The sequence below is a fragment of the Pongo pygmaeus genome, chromosome 12, assembly GCF_028885625.2.
Source record: "Pongo pygmaeus isolate AG05252 chromosome 12, NHGRI_mPonPyg2-v2.0_pri, whole genome shotgun sequence".
Lineage (NCBI taxonomy): Eukaryota > Metazoa > Chordata > Mammalia > Primates > Hominidae > Pongo > Pongo pygmaeus.
The window spans coordinates 71,629,477-71,649,820 of NC_072385.2; the positions used below are offsets into that span (position 1 = coordinate 71,629,477).

At 41.8% G+C, this 20,344-nt stretch overlaps 1 protein-coding gene across 8 annotated transcripts in view; it reads right to left on the bottom strand.

The window, feature by feature from the left end:
- Positions 1 to 20,344, bottom strand: part of COMMD1 (copper metabolism domain containing 1) — a 246,976-nt gene that overhangs the window by 184,727 nt on the left and 41,905 nt on the right. The window contains exon 1 of one of the 8 annotated variants that reach the window (XM_054474963.2): positions 16,569 to 16,692. The exons of the other annotated variants lie outside the window; for them this stretch is intronic. Within the exon in view, the coding sequence (XP_054330938.1) occupies positions 16,569 to 16,571 (3 nt within the window). The 5' untranslated portion in view covers positions 16,572 to 16,692. Of the gene's footprint in view, positions 1 to 16,568; positions 16,693 to 20,344 lie in introns of those variants that run through there. 8 annotated transcript variants of the gene reach the window in all.

The following is a 20,344-nucleotide window of genomic DNA, read 5'->3' on the forward strand; positions in this document are numbered from 1 at the left end:
TAAACATATTACCTGTCAGACCCTAAATCTTGGGGTCCAGCTGAGCAAGGATGTTAAGAGCTTCTGCTTTCCTTTTCTAAAAGGGATTTTCCAAAATTTAGATTTATAGGAGAAAACACTTTAGGAACTAGTTCTTTGAGTACTGTCACTCTTGGTTCAAGTACTCTTATAATAGATCCTTTCCTTCTCAGGGATAGCCATAGTGTCCTGTTTGTTTCGTTTTGTGTCCTGAGACCTTGGCTTGGATCCAGTGACTGCATTCTGTTATTGGTTTTCTACCTGACAGTGGGTCTATGTCTGCAGGCAGGCAGGCAGCCAGTGGCCTGGGGGCCTGAGATACTTTCCTATGGACCATGCCAGCTCTCAAGGGAGTCTGTCTAAATAAAAGATCTCAGTCCATAAGGGCCTGCGTCATCTCTTTCCTTGCTGCCTTGCTAGTACTGAGGAATCCCATTTCAGCATCACCTAGCCAGTGTCAAAAGTATCTCACTTTTGTTGGAGGCCACAGACACAAGTTTTCACAAACATCATTCTTTCTTTTTATTTTAACTGAATCTGCCTTGATCTGGAATTGACAAACACTACTCTTATTGCCTGCGGCGAAAAAGATTTTTACTTCTTCTCTCTTTGGATATCTTTGCGAGTGACTTTGGAACAGAGGCTCCACCTTCTGCACACTTTTTGGGAACACCTATTGCATCCATGGGTAAGCCATAAATAAAAAGACTTATTATTTCAGTCACGTTTTGAATGACTGTGCTCTCTGAAGCTGGGTTAGAATCCAAGGCTTCTTTGTTTGGAAGGAACTCATTGGGCTGGAACTCTTCTTCCCAGTTTTGGTTTGGAGCCTCTCTGTACTCCTCTTAGGCTAGAAGTTCTCCCTGGCTCTTTGTTTCACGGCTTCTCTGTTCTCTACACTTGATCCTGCTCTTCTCATGGGAAATTCTCAGTCAAATGAAACCCTTCCTTGTCAAAACCCTGCTGACTATATGCTCTGCCACTGCAGCCCTAGCTCTTTCCCTTCCTTTCTTATTGGCATGACTTTACTAAGCATAATTTAGAACTTCAATGGCTTCATTTTTAAAATTTGGCTTTAAGAGACAGGGTCTTGCTATGCTGCCCAGGCTGGTCTCGAACTTCTGGGTTTGGACTCAAGTGATCCTCCTGCCTCCACCTCCAGAGTAACTGGGATTATAGGTGCAAAGACACCGTGCCCAGCACTTCAATGGCTTCTGTGAGAAAACCTAAATGTCTCCCAAGCTGGCTCCTCTGAGACCCATCCCTTCAGACTCCACCTCCTCAAGTCCCTGTAGTCACTGGAATTTTAGGCATCCTGCTCCTTCCCTAGGGAGATCTTGAAGGGGACTCAGGGACCTTGAAAGCAACCACTTGGGGCTAAAAAGGATAAATGGGAACAGAATTTAGTCTACATCCTCCATAAATACAACAAGACAAAACAAAGTCTTAAAAGTCTCCTCTGCAAATATTGGTAAAAAGCTTTAGCCCTCATATTGAACAATCAGTTCTATCCACTAGAAAAATAATTCAGACAAAAAAATAAAGTGAGGCAAAGACAAGAACAGACTCTTATATTTAAACTAGTGAATTCTGTATCACTGTTTTTATGCCTGACTCAAGACTAAATTTTTAGAGTGAAAGTCATAATATTCTCTACTTTTGTCTGCATATGTGTATATATATTATGTACATGTGATATTTTCCTACCTCCAGATGGTATTACCCAATTAATAAAAGAGCTCCATTCTAAATAATTGGCTTAGAGAAAATAAGCACTTACATAAATTAAGTATTCCCAAAACTCCCAAAAATATAGAAAACTAACTGAAATATTTTTTAAATGTATGTGTTTTTGGAGCTAATGCCTGCAGGACATAGAAAAAAAATAGTTTAATATTATTGATTTATTAGCTAGGTTATGGTGCACACTTGTAGTCCCAGCTACTTGGGAGGCAAAGGTGGGAGGGTTGCTTGAGCCCAGGAGGTCAAGGCTGCAGTAAGCAGTGATTGCACTACTGCACTCCAGCCTAGGTGACAAAAAAACAACAAAAATAATATTGTTGATTTATTAAAAGATATGTCTTCAATGTCTTCAGAGTTTTCCAAATTGAGTATAATGCAGACATTTATTTTATATGTATACTTTATTGATATTTTATTTGTATTTATATTTATTTACATATTTTATTTATTGGGCTTACTGATAAAATAAGCTAATATATTTATTAGATGTTTAAGATCATAAATTTACAGATGTGATTTTAATCAAATTGAGTCTGTTCTGACAAACTATTTCAACAATAATTGTGTTTCAGAAGTCTGAAAAGTAGAAATAAGACAGGCCCTGGTGCATGCCTATAAGCCCAGCAACCTCAGGAGGCTGAGGCAGGAGGATTGCTTGAGCGTGGAATTTTGAGAACAGCCTGGGCAACATACAGTAACCCTTCTCAAAAAAAAAAAAAAAAAGTACAAAAAAAATTTTGTTTGTTTGTTGTTTTTTGAGATAAAGTCTTGCTCTGTCGCCCATGCTGGAGTGCAGTGGCGCGATCTTGGCTCATTGCGACCACTGCCTCCTGGGTTCAAGCAATTCTCCTGCCTCAGCCTCCCGAGTAGCTGGGATTACAGGCACCCACCACCACACCAGGCTAATTTTTGTATTTTTAGTAGAGACAGGGTTTCACCATGGTGGCCAGGCTGGTCTCAAACTCCTGACTCTCAGGCGATCCGCCCACCTCAGTCTCCCAAAGTGCTGGGATTACAGGTGTGAGCCACCATGCCCGGCCTAAAAGTACAAATTTTTTTAAAAGAAAAAATTATTTGCTCAAAGGCTGTTTAAAAAATAAAAAAAAAAAAGTCATTTCCAAAATCAGTTTGATAATTTGAAACCTTAAGTTATACTAAGTGACAGGTATTCATTGAATATATAGATTGTTCTAAGTAAAATAAAATACTGAAATAGTTACTAAACATAAGTTTAAATTATATATGCTTTTAGTACTTATTTTTATAGAGAAACTAAAGATATCTGGGTCTCAGTAAACATCTACTTTTGACAACATTGAGAAGTTTTATTATGAAGAAGTTTATTTCTAGAACATGTGAGATGCTATAGTCATAAAATTTACTAATCTGCTAAAAACAATGCTGGTATGTGACAGACAATTCATGACTGTCTACCTCCTAGATTTCCATGTAAAATAAAGATTAATTGTTAAAAATAATTTATATACATAAACAAAACTACTAGAAGCAATAAGCATGAAGGGAAACAACTCTATGAAAAGTATCCAAGGAATGCAAAATATGTTTTTGTAGTTGTTTAAGAGGTTGTTGAAAGGTTGTTTCAGAATGAGAAAGAGGAAAGGACAAAAACCTGAAGGAATATATGAAGTTGTAAAGGAAATGTGGAAGAAAAAAACAAGAGAAAAAAACCCGTATTCTATATGGTAGAGCTGGCTAAGACTGAATGGGTTTATTTATGAGGTTTTAAAATAAGCTTTAATATCAATAGTGTACTGATGTATAGTGCAGTAAAACTAGTAATAGTGTAGTAAATAGTAATAGTGTAGTAAAATTAAAGTTCAATTTTCTCTCTCAAGGGACTAAATTTCTTGGACTACTAGTCTGCTCTTCATGAGATACTGTGTAAAAGATTTTTACTTTTTAAGTAATCTGCCTAGGAAACAAAGATTCTGTGTCTTATTGGAATAATTTCTGGTGCTTTATCATATCCTTATTTAAGAGAACCAAGTCTTCTTTTAAAAAAGTGACCTGGGACCCTATTTAATCAAACGTTCAAACCTTTTGACATTTTGCCTTCTCAAAATCAAATCCTAAATAAAATCTTGATCTCAAACTGAGATTTTTCCAGAGGGCCCCTGGAAAGTCTCAAAGGGTTTGTTTCTTCATCTTTCAGAAAGAGAGATGTTAAAAATAACTAGGTTTTCCTGAACTTATCTCTGATTAATTTTTTTTAATTAGGTTTATTTAATATGTTAAATTGCATGGGAAACATTTTAGAAGAGATACTTAACCTTCTCTTAAGTTATATCTGTGTAAAACAAAAAATAAAAATTCAAAGGCTCCCACAACCATCTGAATGCACTCCTTCCTTGGCCAGGGCACTCTAAAATTTAACCAGAAAGACTGGTTCAGGCTGTGAAGGGAACTGGGGGTAGGACACGCCTCATCACACCCCTCCAGCATCAACATTAACGCAGACTTTAAGTCTGATAAGAAACATTTACAATCTATTTTCTCTAAAACCCGCTACCTGGAAGCTTCATCTGCAGGATAAAACCTTAGTCTCCACAATCCCTTATCTTAACCCAGACATTCCTTTCTACCAACAGTAACTTTCAACCAACTGCCAATGAGACTGTCTTTAAATCTGCCCATGACCTGGAAGCCCCCACTTCAAGTTGTCTGACCCTTCCACATCAAACCAATGTAAATCTTACATATATTGATTGATGTATTATGTCTCCCTAAATTGTATAAAAGCAAGCTGTACCCTGACCACCCTAGGCACGTGTCAATAGGACCTCCTGAGGCTATGTCATGGCTGCATCCTTAACCCTGGCAAAATAAACTTTCTAAATGCACTGAAACCTATCTCAGATATTTTGGGTTTACATTTGGCAACCTAAAAGGGCTTCTGAGTGCAAGTGCCCCTGACCTTTGACAAATCGCCTACTGGCGCTTGGTACCAGCTTGAGCTATCTTTACTCTCAAATCAACAGGATAATTGGCTGAGGCCTGGGAGGCCCCACACCAGAGAATCCCTGATCTCCCAAAATTTGGTCAAGATCTAAAGTTTATTTTGTTGTACAACTCCTTTTTCTGAAGTTTTACTTGCTCCAACAAGGAAGGCAAGTTTTCCTGCTTCCATAATGATGGAAGGCAGCTAACTCCTTTCTGGAGTTTGAGTTTTTTCCTGCTTGTAGGATAGTAGACAGCAGTCTTCAACCTGAGACCCATTGCTATGTAAGTAGCTGAACTGGGCTTTCATTTGGCTAAAGTTACAATTAACAATCAGCTGGTCTTAATTTCGCCTTACCATTGGAGCACTCAGTAATCATATTGTTGGGTTTTTGTTGTTGTTCTGGTCTTTCTCCCATCGGGTTTGACCAGCTCCAACTCTAACCGACTTGGCCAAATCTGAATGAGAATTCCAAATTATGGGGAACAAGGCCTCCAAATTGGCTAAAATTCCTTGCAGCAGCAAAAAGGAAAAACAAAACAAAACCATGCACGTGGTTTCTGTCTTTGCTTCCTATCTTTTCTTCCACCTTACTCCTACTTCCCCTTCCCCATCCCCATCTTTGCTACCAAAAAAAAAATCTAGAGAAGCCTTCTAATGACCCGAACCCCTTAAAGAACTCAGAACAAAGGCACCACTTGCCACTGTTTGGGATGTCCTGTTTTCTTTATGAAGTTTTCACGAGTGATGGGCAGATTCTTCTAGGTCTACAGTTCTGCTTTCCTGTATTGCACTACCTGACTCTTTGACTTTTGTAGATACCGTAAATTACCTTGTACCATGAGAGGATTTGGCCTTGGCATGTGTAATGGCAGATGACAGCTACAAAGTTAAGAGTGGCTGAGGACAGTTTACAGGAAGTGGTCTTAGCTGGTTTAGCTAAGCTCCTAGGAAGCTGTTGTCTAGGATCCTAATTCTAGCTCGGAGGTGCATTCTTACTATTATTATTATTTTTTTTGAGACAGAGTCTTGCTCTGTTACCCAGGCTGGAGTCCTCTGGCACCATCATGGCACACTGCAGCCTCAACTTCCCAGGCTCCAGAGATCCTCCTCTTCAGCCTCCAGAGTAGTTGGGACTACAGATGTGTGCCACCATACCCAGCTCGTTTTTGTACTTTTTGTAGAGACAGGGTCTTGCTATGTTGGCCAGGCTGGTCTTGAACTCCTGAGCTCAAGTGATCCACCTGCCTTGGCCTCCCAAAGTGCTAGGATTATAGGCATAAGCCACCACACTTGGCCCAGAGGTACATTCTAAAGAGTCTTCTCCTTGCCTTTCCTCCTGCAATTAATCTCAATTGGCTTGTGTGCACATTTGTGTGAGGAACTGAACTGTCATTTTCATAGATGACAGACTGAGTTTCCTCAGCTCCAAAAAGAAAGGGCATTTTGCTCTTTCCAACCAAAAGGCGTCCCTGGGTGACTGGGGGCCAAGTGGAAGTGCCTGCAGGGTTGACCCCCTACAACGTGTAGCAGCCCTACAGGGAACTCTCGAGAAAATTAGTTTAAAAAATTATTGTCCAGGAAGTGCATACAGGAGCTGGTCATTGCTTTTTTTTTTTTGAGACGGAGTCTTGCTGAGACGCCAAGGCTAGAGTGCAATGGTGGAATCTCGGCCCACTGCAAGCTCTGCCTCCCAAGTTCAAGCAATTCTCCCGTCCAAGCCTCCCGAGTAGCTGGGATTACAGGTGCGTGCCACCACACCTGGCTAATTTTTCTATTTTTAGTAAAGACGGGGTTTCACCATATTGGCCAGGTTGGTCTCGAACTCCTGACCTCAAGTGATCCACCTGCCTTGGCCTCCCGAAGTGCTGAGATTACAGGCGTAGCCAAGGCACCCAGTCTCATTCCTCACTTTGAGCCCTCCTGGTGGTGCTGGACCTCCAGAAAGAGAAACTGAGACACATAAAAGGGCAGAAATGACTCACTGGTGACACACTATAGAGTCTCACCCACAACCAGCACAATTTGACCCACTCCACTAAACCTTAAGGCACAGCTCAGTTCCTCCTTTTAAGAAAAAATGTGGGAAACAATCTAGGAATGAAAAAACACAAGGAGAGTGGTCTCTCTCAGGCACCCCATTTGGTTTTATGACCCCTCTACTTGAAAGTGGTTGTGTAATGGAAGGGCATGCCAGGTTTTCTAATACTGCAGCTGGTTACACATTAGAGGTCTGTTCTTGTGCACATTTTAAACTGATGGGCAAATTACATCAAGAAAAATTCAGAGCCCGAAGGTCAATCTGCAACTATAAAGTTCCTAAGTTCTCTATCTCTCTGCTTTCTTTTCAGCCTGCTTTAAGTCTGCTGTTACTTTTCTCCTGAGATAAAATCCACTGTTTGCGTCCAACCATTTCTTTTTGCTATTGTTTGCAAACTGGTAAGTCTCTATTAATATCTCATGGCTAGAGTTCTGAAGCATAAACTACAGGAACTTTGTATGAGTGTATCTATATATATATGTGTTTAGGTATATGTACACATATTCTGTTATGTGTTTTTGGCCACAAGGTACCAGATTGACTTACAGGTAAAGAGTACTAATAAATTAACAGCCGGACACAGTGGCTCCTGCCCGTAATCCCAGCACTTTGGGAGGCTGAGGCAGGCAGATCACTTGAGGTCAGAAGTTCAAGACCAGCCTGGCCAACATGGTGAAACCCCGCCTCTACTAAAAATACAAAAGTTAGCCGAGCATGATGATGTGTGCCTGTAATCCCAACTACTTGGGAGGCTGAGGTACAAGAATCACTTGAACCTGGGAGGTGGAGGTTGCAATGAGCCAAGATCACACCACTGCCTTTCAGCCTGGGCAACAGAGTGAGACTTCATATCAAAAAAAAAAAAAAAAAAAAGAAGGCCAGGCACAGTGGCTCATCCCTGTAATCCCAGCACTTTGGGAGGCCAAAGCAGGCAGATCACGAGTGCCACTGCACTCCAGCCTGGGTGACAGAGAAAGACTCTGTTTCAAAAATAAACAAACCAACAAACAGCCAGCCAGGCGCGGTGGCTCACGCCTATAGTCCCAGCACTTTGGGAGGCTGAGGTGGGTGGATCACCTGAGGTCAGGAGTTCGAGACCAGCCTGGACAACATGGTGCAACCCCATCTCTACTAAAAATACAAAAATTAGCTGGCCGTGGTGGCGCATGCCTGTAATCCCAGCTACTCGGGAGGCTGAGCCAGGAGAATCACTTGAACCTAGGAGGCAGAGGTTGCAGTAAGCCAAGATCATGCCACTGCACTCCAGCCTGGGCGACAGAGCAAGACTGTCTCAAAAATAAATAAACAAACAAACACGAGGATGTGTTTTTTGCTGAAGAAAATGTAAATTTTTTTCCTAGTTAAGAGACTATTTAAGCATCACTTTAAAATAAAAGAAAAACTCTACAAATAAAACTAAATGGATAAAAAGAAAAAGTAAGCCAGGACAAATAATGTTACCTCTGAGGCTTGTGGTTACCAAGAAGATAGTCAATGTTGGGGAACGGCACAACCAAGTAACTATTAAAACCAGAGGGTATAATGTAAAGGAACTGTTCTGTTTCATAGATTGGTAGCATCAGCTTCTGGAGAAACTTTTATAGTAATGGACTGTAAAAATGACAATTTTAAGGACAAAATCCTTAATTTTAAATGCTACAGAATGAAAGAGCTTGTTTGGGTTAATGCAGGATCCAAAGCTCACTATTAAACAATCACTGATGAATGTATGTGATCTAAATGCACAGAAGTTATTCATGAGAGAACAATCAGCCTAGTGGACCAAATAAATGCCACTGTAAGGTTTGCCCTGAGAACGGGACTTCCTGCCTCTCCCTATAAAATACCAAGTGGAGCACCGCAGATGAAACAGTTGATATGCTTCATATGCAAGCCATATGGAACTAGCTTTATAATGACCAGGATATTCTCCTACCTAATATGTCCATAACGCAGGTCATGGTAAATCTGAAGGCTAAAGGGGCCCCTTTTACATGGGTACCCCTCCCACAGAATCATATGACTGCCTGAGAAGCCTTATCAAATTTGCTGTCCCTCATGGTTTTAAACATGCTTAATAAAACATTGGAGTAGACCAGGCAAGGTGGCTTATGCCTGTAATCCCAGCACTTTGGGAGGCTGAGGCGGGTGGATCACCTAAGGTCAGGAGCTCAAGACCAGCCTGGCCAACATGGTGAAACCCTGTCTCTACTAAAAATACGAAAATTAGCCAGGCATGGTGGCAAGTGCCTGTAATCCCAGCTACTTAAGAGGCTGAGGCAGGAGAATTGCTTGAACCCGGGAGTCGGAGGTTGCAGTGAGCCAAGATCGCGCCACCGGACTCCAGCCTGGGCGAGACTCCATCACAAAAAAAAAAAAAAAAAGGGGGTCATTAACAAAAAAAAAGGGAAAGGAAAAAGGGAGCCAAAGAATTCACCCCGGCCGGGCGCAGTAGCTCACGCCTGTAATCTCAGCACTTTGGGAGGCCGAGGTGGGCAGATCACGAGGTCAGGAGATTGAGACCATCCTGGCTAACATGGTGAAACCCCGTCTTTACTAATATAAAAAAAAAATTAGCCGGGCATGGCGGCGGGCGCCTGTAGTCCTAGCTACTTGGGAGGCTGAGGCGGAGAATGGCGTGAACCCGGGAAGCGGAGCTTGCAGTAAGCCGAGGAGATCGCGCCACTGCACTCCTGCACTCCAGCCTGGGCGACAGAGTGAGACTCCGCCTCAAAAAAAAAAAAAAAAAAAAAAAAGAATTCACCCCTGAAGAGTAATAGAAATTTTTGGATGGTTATTCACTATTTGCCCTAGATTGGAAAATGTTTTTTAAGGCGGCAAAGGTTATCATGAGAAAGCTGACATTGTCTGGGGCAATGCTGAGGCAAATTAAGACATAAATTTGACAAAAAGGCCTGAGTCCCTTGGCTCAACTCCCTGCTGGGAACCCAAACCCTTTTTTACCAGAAAAGGTAAAATGGTCTGGGGGTAGAAAAGTTCCTGGGACCAGAACATAAAAACATACAGGTTAACAGAATTATGAAATCTGAGATGTTTAAGCAGACTTTATATAAGGTAGTAGTGACTTTTACCTAAATGTCTTATGAAAATGGGTACTGTATGTGACTGGGGGATGTTTTCTCTATCTAGTACTATAAAACTGAAGGCAGGTAAATCTGCTCTTTGACAATTATTAACTGAACTTACTAAATGGGAACTAGAAAGATTGCCTTAGCCCACAAAATATAGAGGAGAAGCTGGAGTACTAGATGGGACAAATCCTCCACTTTGTAGCCTTTTGTGGAGCATTTATTGGGACTTATGACAAAAAACTGTGAGCACTTCCCAATAACAACTGCTGGACTAGAGAATTTCTACTTGAGGGACATTTACTGCCTTGTTATGGAATGTTGGCTTGAGCTACCCCTATGCTAATGGAAATAAAGGTGTTCAAAAGAGTTCCATGATAAAATTAAAATGGTTTACATAGGCTCTTGCTACCTGGGAATACAAGAAGGAAATACTCATAAGCAAGGACCCTCTTTTTGTCCCTAGGACTGATTCTAGCTATCTGAGGAGCTGCTAGATTCTACAGTACCTGCTAGCTCTCATGACCTGTTTGGCTTGTGAATGGCAGTTCTGAGGTGAACAAACACCTTGTTTGGAAGGCTGCTGCTCTGGTTAAAGAACGGTCCAAAAAAATTTTCTTATAGTTATTTATAGTTTAGAGCATTTGGGTGAAGTATGTTTCTGTAAGCAAATTTACCTGAGTTGTCCAAAATTCAAATTGTGATTTTATGACAATATAGTTATTTGCACAGGTTCAGTAAGAGTCTTTTAGAACAAAACAATTGGAGGCACTGGTTATTTTACCAAGACTTTGACTAAAATAGCATATTTTTAGGTAAAGTTCCAGCAAAGCCAACTTGAAAGGAGCCTACATAGCCAATCAATTCTTCTTTTTTTTTTTTTTTTCTGAGACGGACTCTTGCTCTGTCACCCAGGCTGGAGTGCAGTGGTGCGATCTCGGCTCACTGCAAGCTCCGCCTCCTGGGTTCACGCCATTCTCTTGCCTCAGCCTCCGGAGTAGCTGGGACCACAGGCGCCTGCCACCATGCCCAGCTAATTTTTTTTTTTTTGTATTTTTAGTAAAGACGGGGTTTCACCGTGTTAGCCAGGGTGGTCTTGATCTCCTGACCTTGTGACCCACCTGCCTCGGCCTCCCAAAGTGCTGGGATTACAGGCGTGAGCCACCGCCCCTGGCCAAGGCAATCAATTCTTGCTGCACTTTATGTGAATAATCAGGCAAAGTATAATAAGCCTAAAACTTAATTTGCATACAAATTGATCTTACTATAATTTCTCTTTAATAGAAAAGGAAGTCTAGAGAGAGAAATTGTTTCAAAAGTATAACACTTGACACTAACTTTTGTTTTTTTGAGTATAGATTGAATTATGAATTATTTCTTGGCTACAATACCTCTAGAGAGTACCAGATTATAATTTTTCTTCATATCTTTAGTTGGTGCCCTAATGGAAGAGGTTCCTTTTTCTGTTCTGACATACCAATACTCTTTTGATTGTCAAAATATTAATGTTATTTATTTCTCATTACTTACATGGAAACCAAAGTTATGGTATTCTCAAAACCAGAGATGCCAACTGCTCTCATTTGGCATCCTGTTAACCAGTGGAAAAGATCCAAGTTACTGGCAGCAAATCCGTACGAGTCCACAGCAACTTCAGTCCTTGCCTCTCCACAAGAAAGAATCTGACGGAGGGGCATAAAGCAGAAAAAGAGACCAAGGCAAGTTCCAGAGCAGGAATGGAAGTTTATTTGAAAAGGCCTTAGAACAGGAAAGCAAGGAACGTGTGCTTGGAAGAGACCCAAGTGGGCATGTGAAGGTTAAAAGGAAAAGGTCAAGTGCCTTGTTTAACCATGATCCTAGGAATTTTATAAGCTCGCCTCTTTCCGATGTTTCTTCCTTTAGGGCAGGCTTTCCACATGCCCAGTGCTTTCCTTATCCTTTGCAACTGAACACATGCAATGTATTTAGGGAGTTATAAACATGCCCATCTAAGGCTTCCTTCCCTTTTCTGGTGGGGTGTGCCCCCAGAAGATCATACCTCACCATTTTTTTTTTTTTTTTGGTCTCTTAACACGCATGCCCAAGAAGTTGCTCCTTCGTGGGGCCTGCAGTCAATTAACAGTTTGATGATGTTAACAGGTGTGGACCATCAGGAAATGGCCTCTCCCTGGTGCTGCCGAATTATCATTTTTAGACAGGCAATGCAATAATTGCTGAACCATCACCTGACATTCTAGTTGGTAGAGGAGAGCCCTCTCTCCTGCCCAGCTCATGCCTAATTACCTGTAACAATCCCACTGGGCCCAATCTGTTTTTCACTGCAAATGCCTTGCTACTAAGACTATACAAGCATCCTCCCTCTAGGCCCAGGGACTGTCGCATGAGAGTATAAGAGTGAGTTTTGAGGGATACAATTAGGTCAAGGTCAGACCCTCCAAATCAAGGATGGGTACAAAGATGCCTGAACAACTGGTAAAAGAAGAAAATAATTACTGACAGGAATAATGATACCTTGTGACAAAGCCTCCTGGGTATAACACTCCCAGTTATGAGTTGTACAGATATATATTTTAAATTTTTTCAGAATGCGTATGTTTTGTATAGCTAATTGCTGTAAGTCTGTAACTAAAACCAAGATTACATACTAAAACTAAAAACAAGATTGAGCTATGGCGCAATGCATAGCACAGAAGTTAAAAATTAGTCAGTTTTGTAACCTCACCTTTGGCTTTTTGTTTGTTGACCTTCTACTTAAAAAACAAAATAAATAATAATTTTAAGGGGTAATGAATGCCTGTCCATGTCTATTCCTATCTGGCTTAGAATAATTAATTGGCTATAAGTCTTGTTTACTCTAAGTCCCTTGGCCATAGGGAGTCCCACTGAAGGACAGGATGGACCAGGGGCAGACAGCCATGCCATCCCAGCAACACTATGGGACAAAATTAAAATCTGGTGGCCACTGATGTTGCCTCTGGCAAATCCTGGACAAAAGGGGGAAAATTCGAAGGCTCTCACAACCATTTGAATTCACTCCCTCATTGGCCGGGGCACTCTAAAATTTAACCAGAAAGACTGGTTCAGGCCATGAAGGTGAAGTGGGGGTAATCATCATACCCCTCCAGCACTAACATTAATGCAGACTGTGAGTCTGATAAGAAACACTTACAATCTATTTTCTATAAAGTCTGCTACCCGGGCTTAATCTGCAGGATAAAACCTTGGTGTCTACAACCCCTTATCTTAACCCAGACATTCCTTTCTTTAACAATAAATCTTTCAACCAATTGCCAATCTGAATTTTTTTTATCTACATATGACCTGGAAGCCCCCACTTCGAGTTGTCCCATCCTTCCAGGTCAAACCAGTGTAAATCTTACATGTATTGACTGATATATTAGGTCTCCCTAAATTGTATAAAAGCAAGCTACACCCAGAATACCCTGGGTATGTGTCATCAGAACCTCCTGAGATTATGTCATGGGCAGGTCCTTAACCTTGGCAAAATAAACTTTCCAAATTGACTGAGACCCAGTCTCATATTTTGGGTTCATATCTGTATGAGAAAATGTTACTAATATAAATACTCCAAAAACTGTATGGAAGGCCAGGTGTGGTGGCTCATGCCTATAACCCCAGCACTTTGGGAGCCAAGGCAGGAGGATCACTTGAGCCCAGGAGTTCAAGACCATCCTGGGCAATAAGGCAAGACCCTATCTCCTTTTTAAAAGAACTATATGAAGTTTCTAGAAATTTGTCAATGCACTCACTGTCCATAACATATTCTGATATAATGTTATCAATCATAATTCCAGTTATTATCTTAAAATGTTGTTTGGCACAGAAACGACCAAATTTCCTTGTCAACTCCATTATTTTGATAATGAACTCTAATAAAATCTTTAACCATGGCCATTTTAGGTCTTTTGTCATTCACATATAATTACTCTTATATTCAAATGCTTCCCTGAAGGCTCACAATCAGCTACAAGCTGGAATGCTTCATATTCAACATAAGTGACTGCCTCAGAGACCCATAGAAGGAATTATACAGGTACTCTGGGGTATAGATTTCTCATGGCATTGCTTACATAACTTTGAAATCATACCACTGGACTGGGTAGGAATTTCCAGAACCTTACTAGAGACGCTAATAGGTGCATCAAAACTGATAACCCTCATCTGTAAAATGGGAATGAAAATTAAAATTACAAAAAAAAAAAAAAAAAAAAAAAAAAAAAACTGGCTGGGCCAGACATGGTGTCTCAGCACTTTGGGAGGCCAAGGCCGGTGAATCCCCCTAAGCTCAGGAGTTTGAGACCAGCCTGGGCAATATGGTGAAACCCCATCTCTACTAAAATACAAAAAATTAGCCGGGTATGGTGGCATGCACCTGTAACACCAGCTACTTAGGAGGCTGAGGCAGGAGAATCGCTTGAACCCTGGAGGAGGAAGTTGCAATGAGCTGAGATAGCTCCACTGCACTCCAGTCTGGGCAACAGAGTGAGATTCTGTCTCAAAAAAAAAAAAACCGATAACGTAAGATCAAGCATATGTCCAATTATCATTCTTGCTGCACTTATATAAATGATTAGACCAAATTTAATAAGATTAGATTTGTTTTGTAAACAAGAGTAGTGTTACTTTTATCTTTGATCAAACTGGAACCACGGCACTAAGTGAAAACAGAGGATGACTGTACAGAGAAATTTTACCTTTTTTTTTTTTTGAAACAGAGTCTTGCTCTGTCGCCCAAGCTGAAGTGCAGCAGTGTGATCTCGGTTGGCTCACTGCAACCTCCACCTCCCAGGTTCAAACAATTCTCTTGCCTCAGCCTCCAAGTAGCTAGGATTACAGGCACCTGCCATCATACCCAGCTAATTTTTGTATTTTCGTAGAGATGGGGTTTCACCATGTTGGCCAGGCTGGTCTTGAACTCCTAACCTCAAGTGATCCACCCGCCTCAGCCTCCCAAAGTGCTGGGATTACAGGCATTAGCCACCATGTCCAGCCAGAAATTTTACATTTCAATAGAAAACTACAACCTACCCTCCTGGGTTATCAGACTGTAGTTCTGTTATTTGTCTCTGAGTTATTTTTCAATACTCTGTAAACTGGATCCTGCTGTCTTGCATATCTTGTCAGTAATTAATGTTTCCAAGTTTTCTCCCACCCTCCTGACTTGAAGTCACTAGGAACTAAAACCTGACTGCCCAGATCTTTATTGAGACTCTAGCTTCTCTTGTCCCAAAGCCCTACAAGCTGAAGCTGGATGACTTAAGTAAAATAACTTATTAATACAACCACTTTGGCCACTCAGGAAGTTCACTGAACACCCACATCTTCCACACTCTGCTCCAGGAAATAACCTTGTTCTTCTTTTGTTAATCTGTCTTTTGTTACAGGAATCTATTCCAATTAAGAATTTATGAGGCGGCCAGGCATAGCAGCTCATGCCTGTAATCTCAGCAATTTGGGAAGCCAAGGCAGGAGAATTGCTTGAGCCTAGGGATATGAGACCAGCCTGGACAACATAGCAAGACCCTGTCTCAATTTAAATAATAAAAAAAAAAGAACCTACTATCAGAGTGAACAGGCAACCTACAAAATGGGAGAAAATTTTTGCAACCTACTCATCTGACAAAGGGCTGATATCCAGAATCTACAATGAACTCCAACAAATTTACAAGAAAAAAACAAACAACCCCATCAAAAAGTGGGCGAAGGACATGAACAGACACTTCTCAAAAGAAGACATTTATGCAGCCAAAAAACACATGAAAAAATGCTCATCATCACTGGCCATCAGAGAAATGCAAATCAAAACCACAATGAGATACCATCTCACACCAGTTAGAATGGCAATCATTAAAAAGTCAGGAAACAACAGGTGCTGGAGAGGATGTGGAGAAATAGGAACACTTTTACACTGTTGGTGGGACTGTAAACTAGTTCAACCATTTTGGAAGTCAGTGTGGCGATTCCTCAGGGATCTAGAACTAGAAATACCATTTGACCCAGCCATCCCATTACTGGGTTTATACCCAAAGGACTATAAATCATGCTGCTATAAAGACACATGCACACGTATGTTTATTGCGGCACTATTCACAATAGCAAAGACTTGGAACCAACCCAAATGTCCAACAATGATAGACTGGATTAAGAAAATGTGGCACATATACACCATGGAATACTATGCAGCCATAAAAAATGATGAGTTCATGTCCTTTGTAGGGACATGGATGAAATTGGAAATCATCATTCTCAGTAAACTATCGCAAGAACAAAAAACCAAACACCGCATATTCTCACTCATAGGTGGAAATTGAACAATGAGAACACATGCACACAGGAAGGGGAATATCACACTCTGGGGACTGTTGTGGGGTGGGAGGAGAGGGGAGGGATAGCTTTAGGAGATATACCTAATGCTAAATGACGAGTTAATGGGTGCAGCACACCAGCATGGCACGTGTGTACATATGTAACTAACCTGCACATTGTGCACATGTACCCTAAAACTTAAAGTATAATAATAATAAAATAAAATTAAAAAAGAAAAGAACCAATGAAGGTTGAGAGAAAAACAATTTTCCCTCTCTATACAGACAAATCAGTGACTGCTGTACTAACCAGCCCCTTTTCCTTTTTACCTCTCAATTTCACATCCCTTTCTTGCTCAATTGAAATCTGTTTTGTTTTCATGACAGCCTACCATTGAATTAATTGAAATTTTTTCATTCCATAACTTGAACTTGTTAAGCCTTTACAAAAAAATTTTTTTTGAGGCAGGGTCTCCCTGTGTTGCTCAGGCTGGTCTCGAACTCTTGGGATCAGGCAATCTTCTCGCCTCTGCCTCCCCAAGCGCTGGGATCACAGGTACGAGCCATCACACAGGGCCACTCAATAAGCCTTTTAAAAGACAAAAATAAGTTTTACTTACAAGTTTCTTCCTTCATTTTGATACTCTAGATGAGCATTCAAGGCTCTAAATGGGTTTTCCCTCGAGCCTAAGGCAAAATTCATTTACTGTGGACATCCCATGGTTCATTCTTTATGAAAAACCATCCCCACGGCCCTTCCAGGACAGCTGTCCCAACTGTCCCACTCAAGAGATACTAATAACTGGAACTTATTTTTCATTCTGTACTACCTCTCACATTCCCCCACCACGCCCTGACACACACCCCTGTCTCAAATTCATTTTGTATTTAAACATGTATAGTTCTGGATGCTTAAACTGGATTTAGGTATTTTGGATTATACCAAAAAAGAAAGGCCAGGCACGGTGGCTCATGCCTGTAATCCCAGCACTTTGAGAGGCCAAGGTGGGCAGATCACCTGAGGTTGGGAGTTTGAGACCAGCCTGACCAACATGGAGAAACCCCATCTCTACTAAAAATACAAAAAATTAGCCGGGTATTGTGGTGCATGACTATAATCCCAGCTACTCGGGAGGCTGAGGCAGGAGTATTGCTTGAACCTGGGAGGTGGAAGTTGCAGTGAGCCAAGATCACGCCATTGCACTCCAGCCTTGGCAACAAAGGTGAAACTCCATCTCAAAAAAAAAAAAAAAAAAAAGAAAAACAAAAGTTGCTTGTTGTCTTTGTTCATTTTCTTTTACTATAACTCAATACCTGAGACTGGGTATTTAGCTCACAGCTTTGGAAGCTGCAAAGTCCAAGGTTGAGGGGCTGTACCTGGTGAGGGCCTTCTTACTACTATGTCATATCATGGCAGAGGGTATCACACGTGGGAAGAGCATGGCAGCTCAGGTCTCTCTTTCTCTTCTTATAAAGCCACCAGGTCCATCATGGCTCACCCCTACATTGATACAGAAGGGCTAGGCTCCGGCTAAACCCCACCCTTAAGCCTCGAACCACGGCACTAAGTGAAAACAGCTGACCCAGTTTTCTGCCCAAATGTTGACTTTTTGGCCTGCCACGTCCTTACCCCCCACACCCCCACCACCCTGAAAAAAACACTTCAGCTGGCAGAGCAACACAAGCAGCTGAGTGTTAGGGATACCAGCAGCTGAGCATCAGGGATACAAACGGCTGAGCAACGGGGATACAAGCGGCTGAGCATTGTGGATACAAGCAGCTGAGTGGCAAGCAGAGAAGAAACTGAGCATCAGAGACTATGGATAAATGCGGCTAATTTCAGATGTGCAGCTTTGGAGAGGGGCCCAGCCAGAGACAGCTGGGCTTCAGGGAAACATCACCTTCTTCCCACACAATCCCCTTTCCAACTCCCCGTCCCACTGAGAGGCACTTCCATTGCCCAATAAAATCCTCCAAATATACTACCCTTCAATCTGTTCGTGTGACCTGATTCTTCCCAGATGCCAGACAAGAACCCAGGTGCCGAGAGGGCAGGAGCTGCCACTCTGACCCTCCACTGAGCTGGCTGGCACTTGGTCATCCCTGGACAGGAGAGCTGAAAGAGCACTGGTTGTAACACGCTTCGATGCTGCTGCGGGGTCCACGCAGAACCTACTCCCGCCAGAGAGGAGCAACCAGCTGCTTCCAGCATTCATTTGCTCTCGTTCCTGCACTCGCTCACATGCTCCCTCATGCAAGGGGTTTGGGCACACAGCAGCCAAGTAAACAAGCCACACCCCTGTCACAAGTCCAGCAAGGGGGTCAAGGGAATTATCCCATCTCACCATGACCTTTTCTAACCCTAATTACCTCCCAAAGACCCCACCACCAATCAACATATAAATTTGGGGATTAAGTTTCCAACATATGAAATCTGGAGAACACACTCAAACCATAGCACTTATTCACTTGTTCTTTCTTCACTCCTTAGACATAGTGTCAACCTCTCCTATGTCTATGGTGAACCAAGAAATGCAAAAAACAAAAAACAAAAAAAGAATATAAAGCCAATGGTTCTTTTATTTACATATCTCATTTGAGCTCCAAGCACAGAATATAGCTGCCTGTTTTACTATCGAGGGGTCTGTAAAACATAAGTGGTATCTGAATCTCTTGGCAATTCAGACAACTGAAATAACAGCAAGGAAATGCCATGAATGGAAGTACTGGTTTTATAAATCCACTTGTGCGTTTTGTATACATTTTATCCAAAGAACTTTGCAGATTTAGACATTACTGTTAGAGAATAATTAAGAATGTAAGCAGAGAGGGAAGAAAAGGCCAGACACGGTGGCTCAGGCCTGTAATCCCAGCACTTTGGGAGGCCGATGCGGGGGTGTCAATTGAGGACAGCAGATCGAGGCTGCAGTGAGCTGAGATCACACCACTGCACTTCAGCCTTGGTGAGAGAGCAAGACCCTGTCTCAGAAAAAACAACAACAAAGACCATGGAGTCTTTCAAAGTCTCAGAGGCACACAACTGGAATAGAAATCCTGCAACTACCATCCTCAAACGCAAAGTTCCTTTGGTACGTATCTTCTCAAAATTCTAATTCCTCAAAGCTGTCTTTCCTAACAGAAACTAACATTTTTCACTAAGCCTTCTGGAATTTTACCCAATTGTCAACCAAGTCTCCAATATCCTTACTGATATATCATAATTTGTGATTCTAATGTCTCAAAATGAAGTCACTTATGTCAAGTAGCATTGAGCCCACAGTAAAGCTGTTCACCCCCTCAAAGCCATAACATATAGGTAATGGACTGAGGTAATAATATAGCACCTGCTGTTGCCCATTACCATCCAACACCTGAAATGAACTCATAAAAAGTGAAACAAGGCTGAGATAATGAAGAACAGACCAATCTGAGGAGGATCATAAAAGCAGCAAGAATAAGGCTAGTCCAAGACACCTTTAGAGGCTCTGCCCATGAGAACTTTGAGGACTTCTTCCAACTTTGGCAGCTGCCACTGAAGGCTTTGCCAAAAAGCAGCAGCAACCCTACTATGTGATCAGCATCCAAAGGACTTCCAGACCCATTCAACTTGTCTGTCAGCATATTGGTTTCCCAAGCCATGTCTGTGGTCCGTTACCCTCCCTTATTTTATTTTTATTTATTTTTTTGAGACAAGGTCTCACTCTGCCACCCAGGTTGGAGTACAGTGCCGTGATCTTGGCTCACTGCAACCTCCACCTCCTGGGTTCAAGTGACTCTCTCACTTCAGCCTCCTGAGTAGCTAGGACTACAGGCACGCACCACCACACCCGGCTAATTTTTCTATTTTTTGTAGAGATGGGGTTTCATCATGTTGGCCAGGCTGGTCTCGAACTCCTAACCTCAAGTGATCCTCCCGCATCAGCCTCCCAAAGTGCCGGGATTACAGGCACGAGCCCCCATACCCAGCCTATCCTTCTTTAATTACTGCCTGTGTATAAGCTGAATGTTAATTACATATTTGACAGTCACAATAAGCCATGAGTTTGAGCATATATAATTGGCTATGGAGCCACTGAGAAACCTCACAGCTTCAGTCTGAGTTAGCATACCTAGGCAGTGTGAACCTAATTAATGTAACACTTATCATATCTGAAACTTGTTTCTTCCA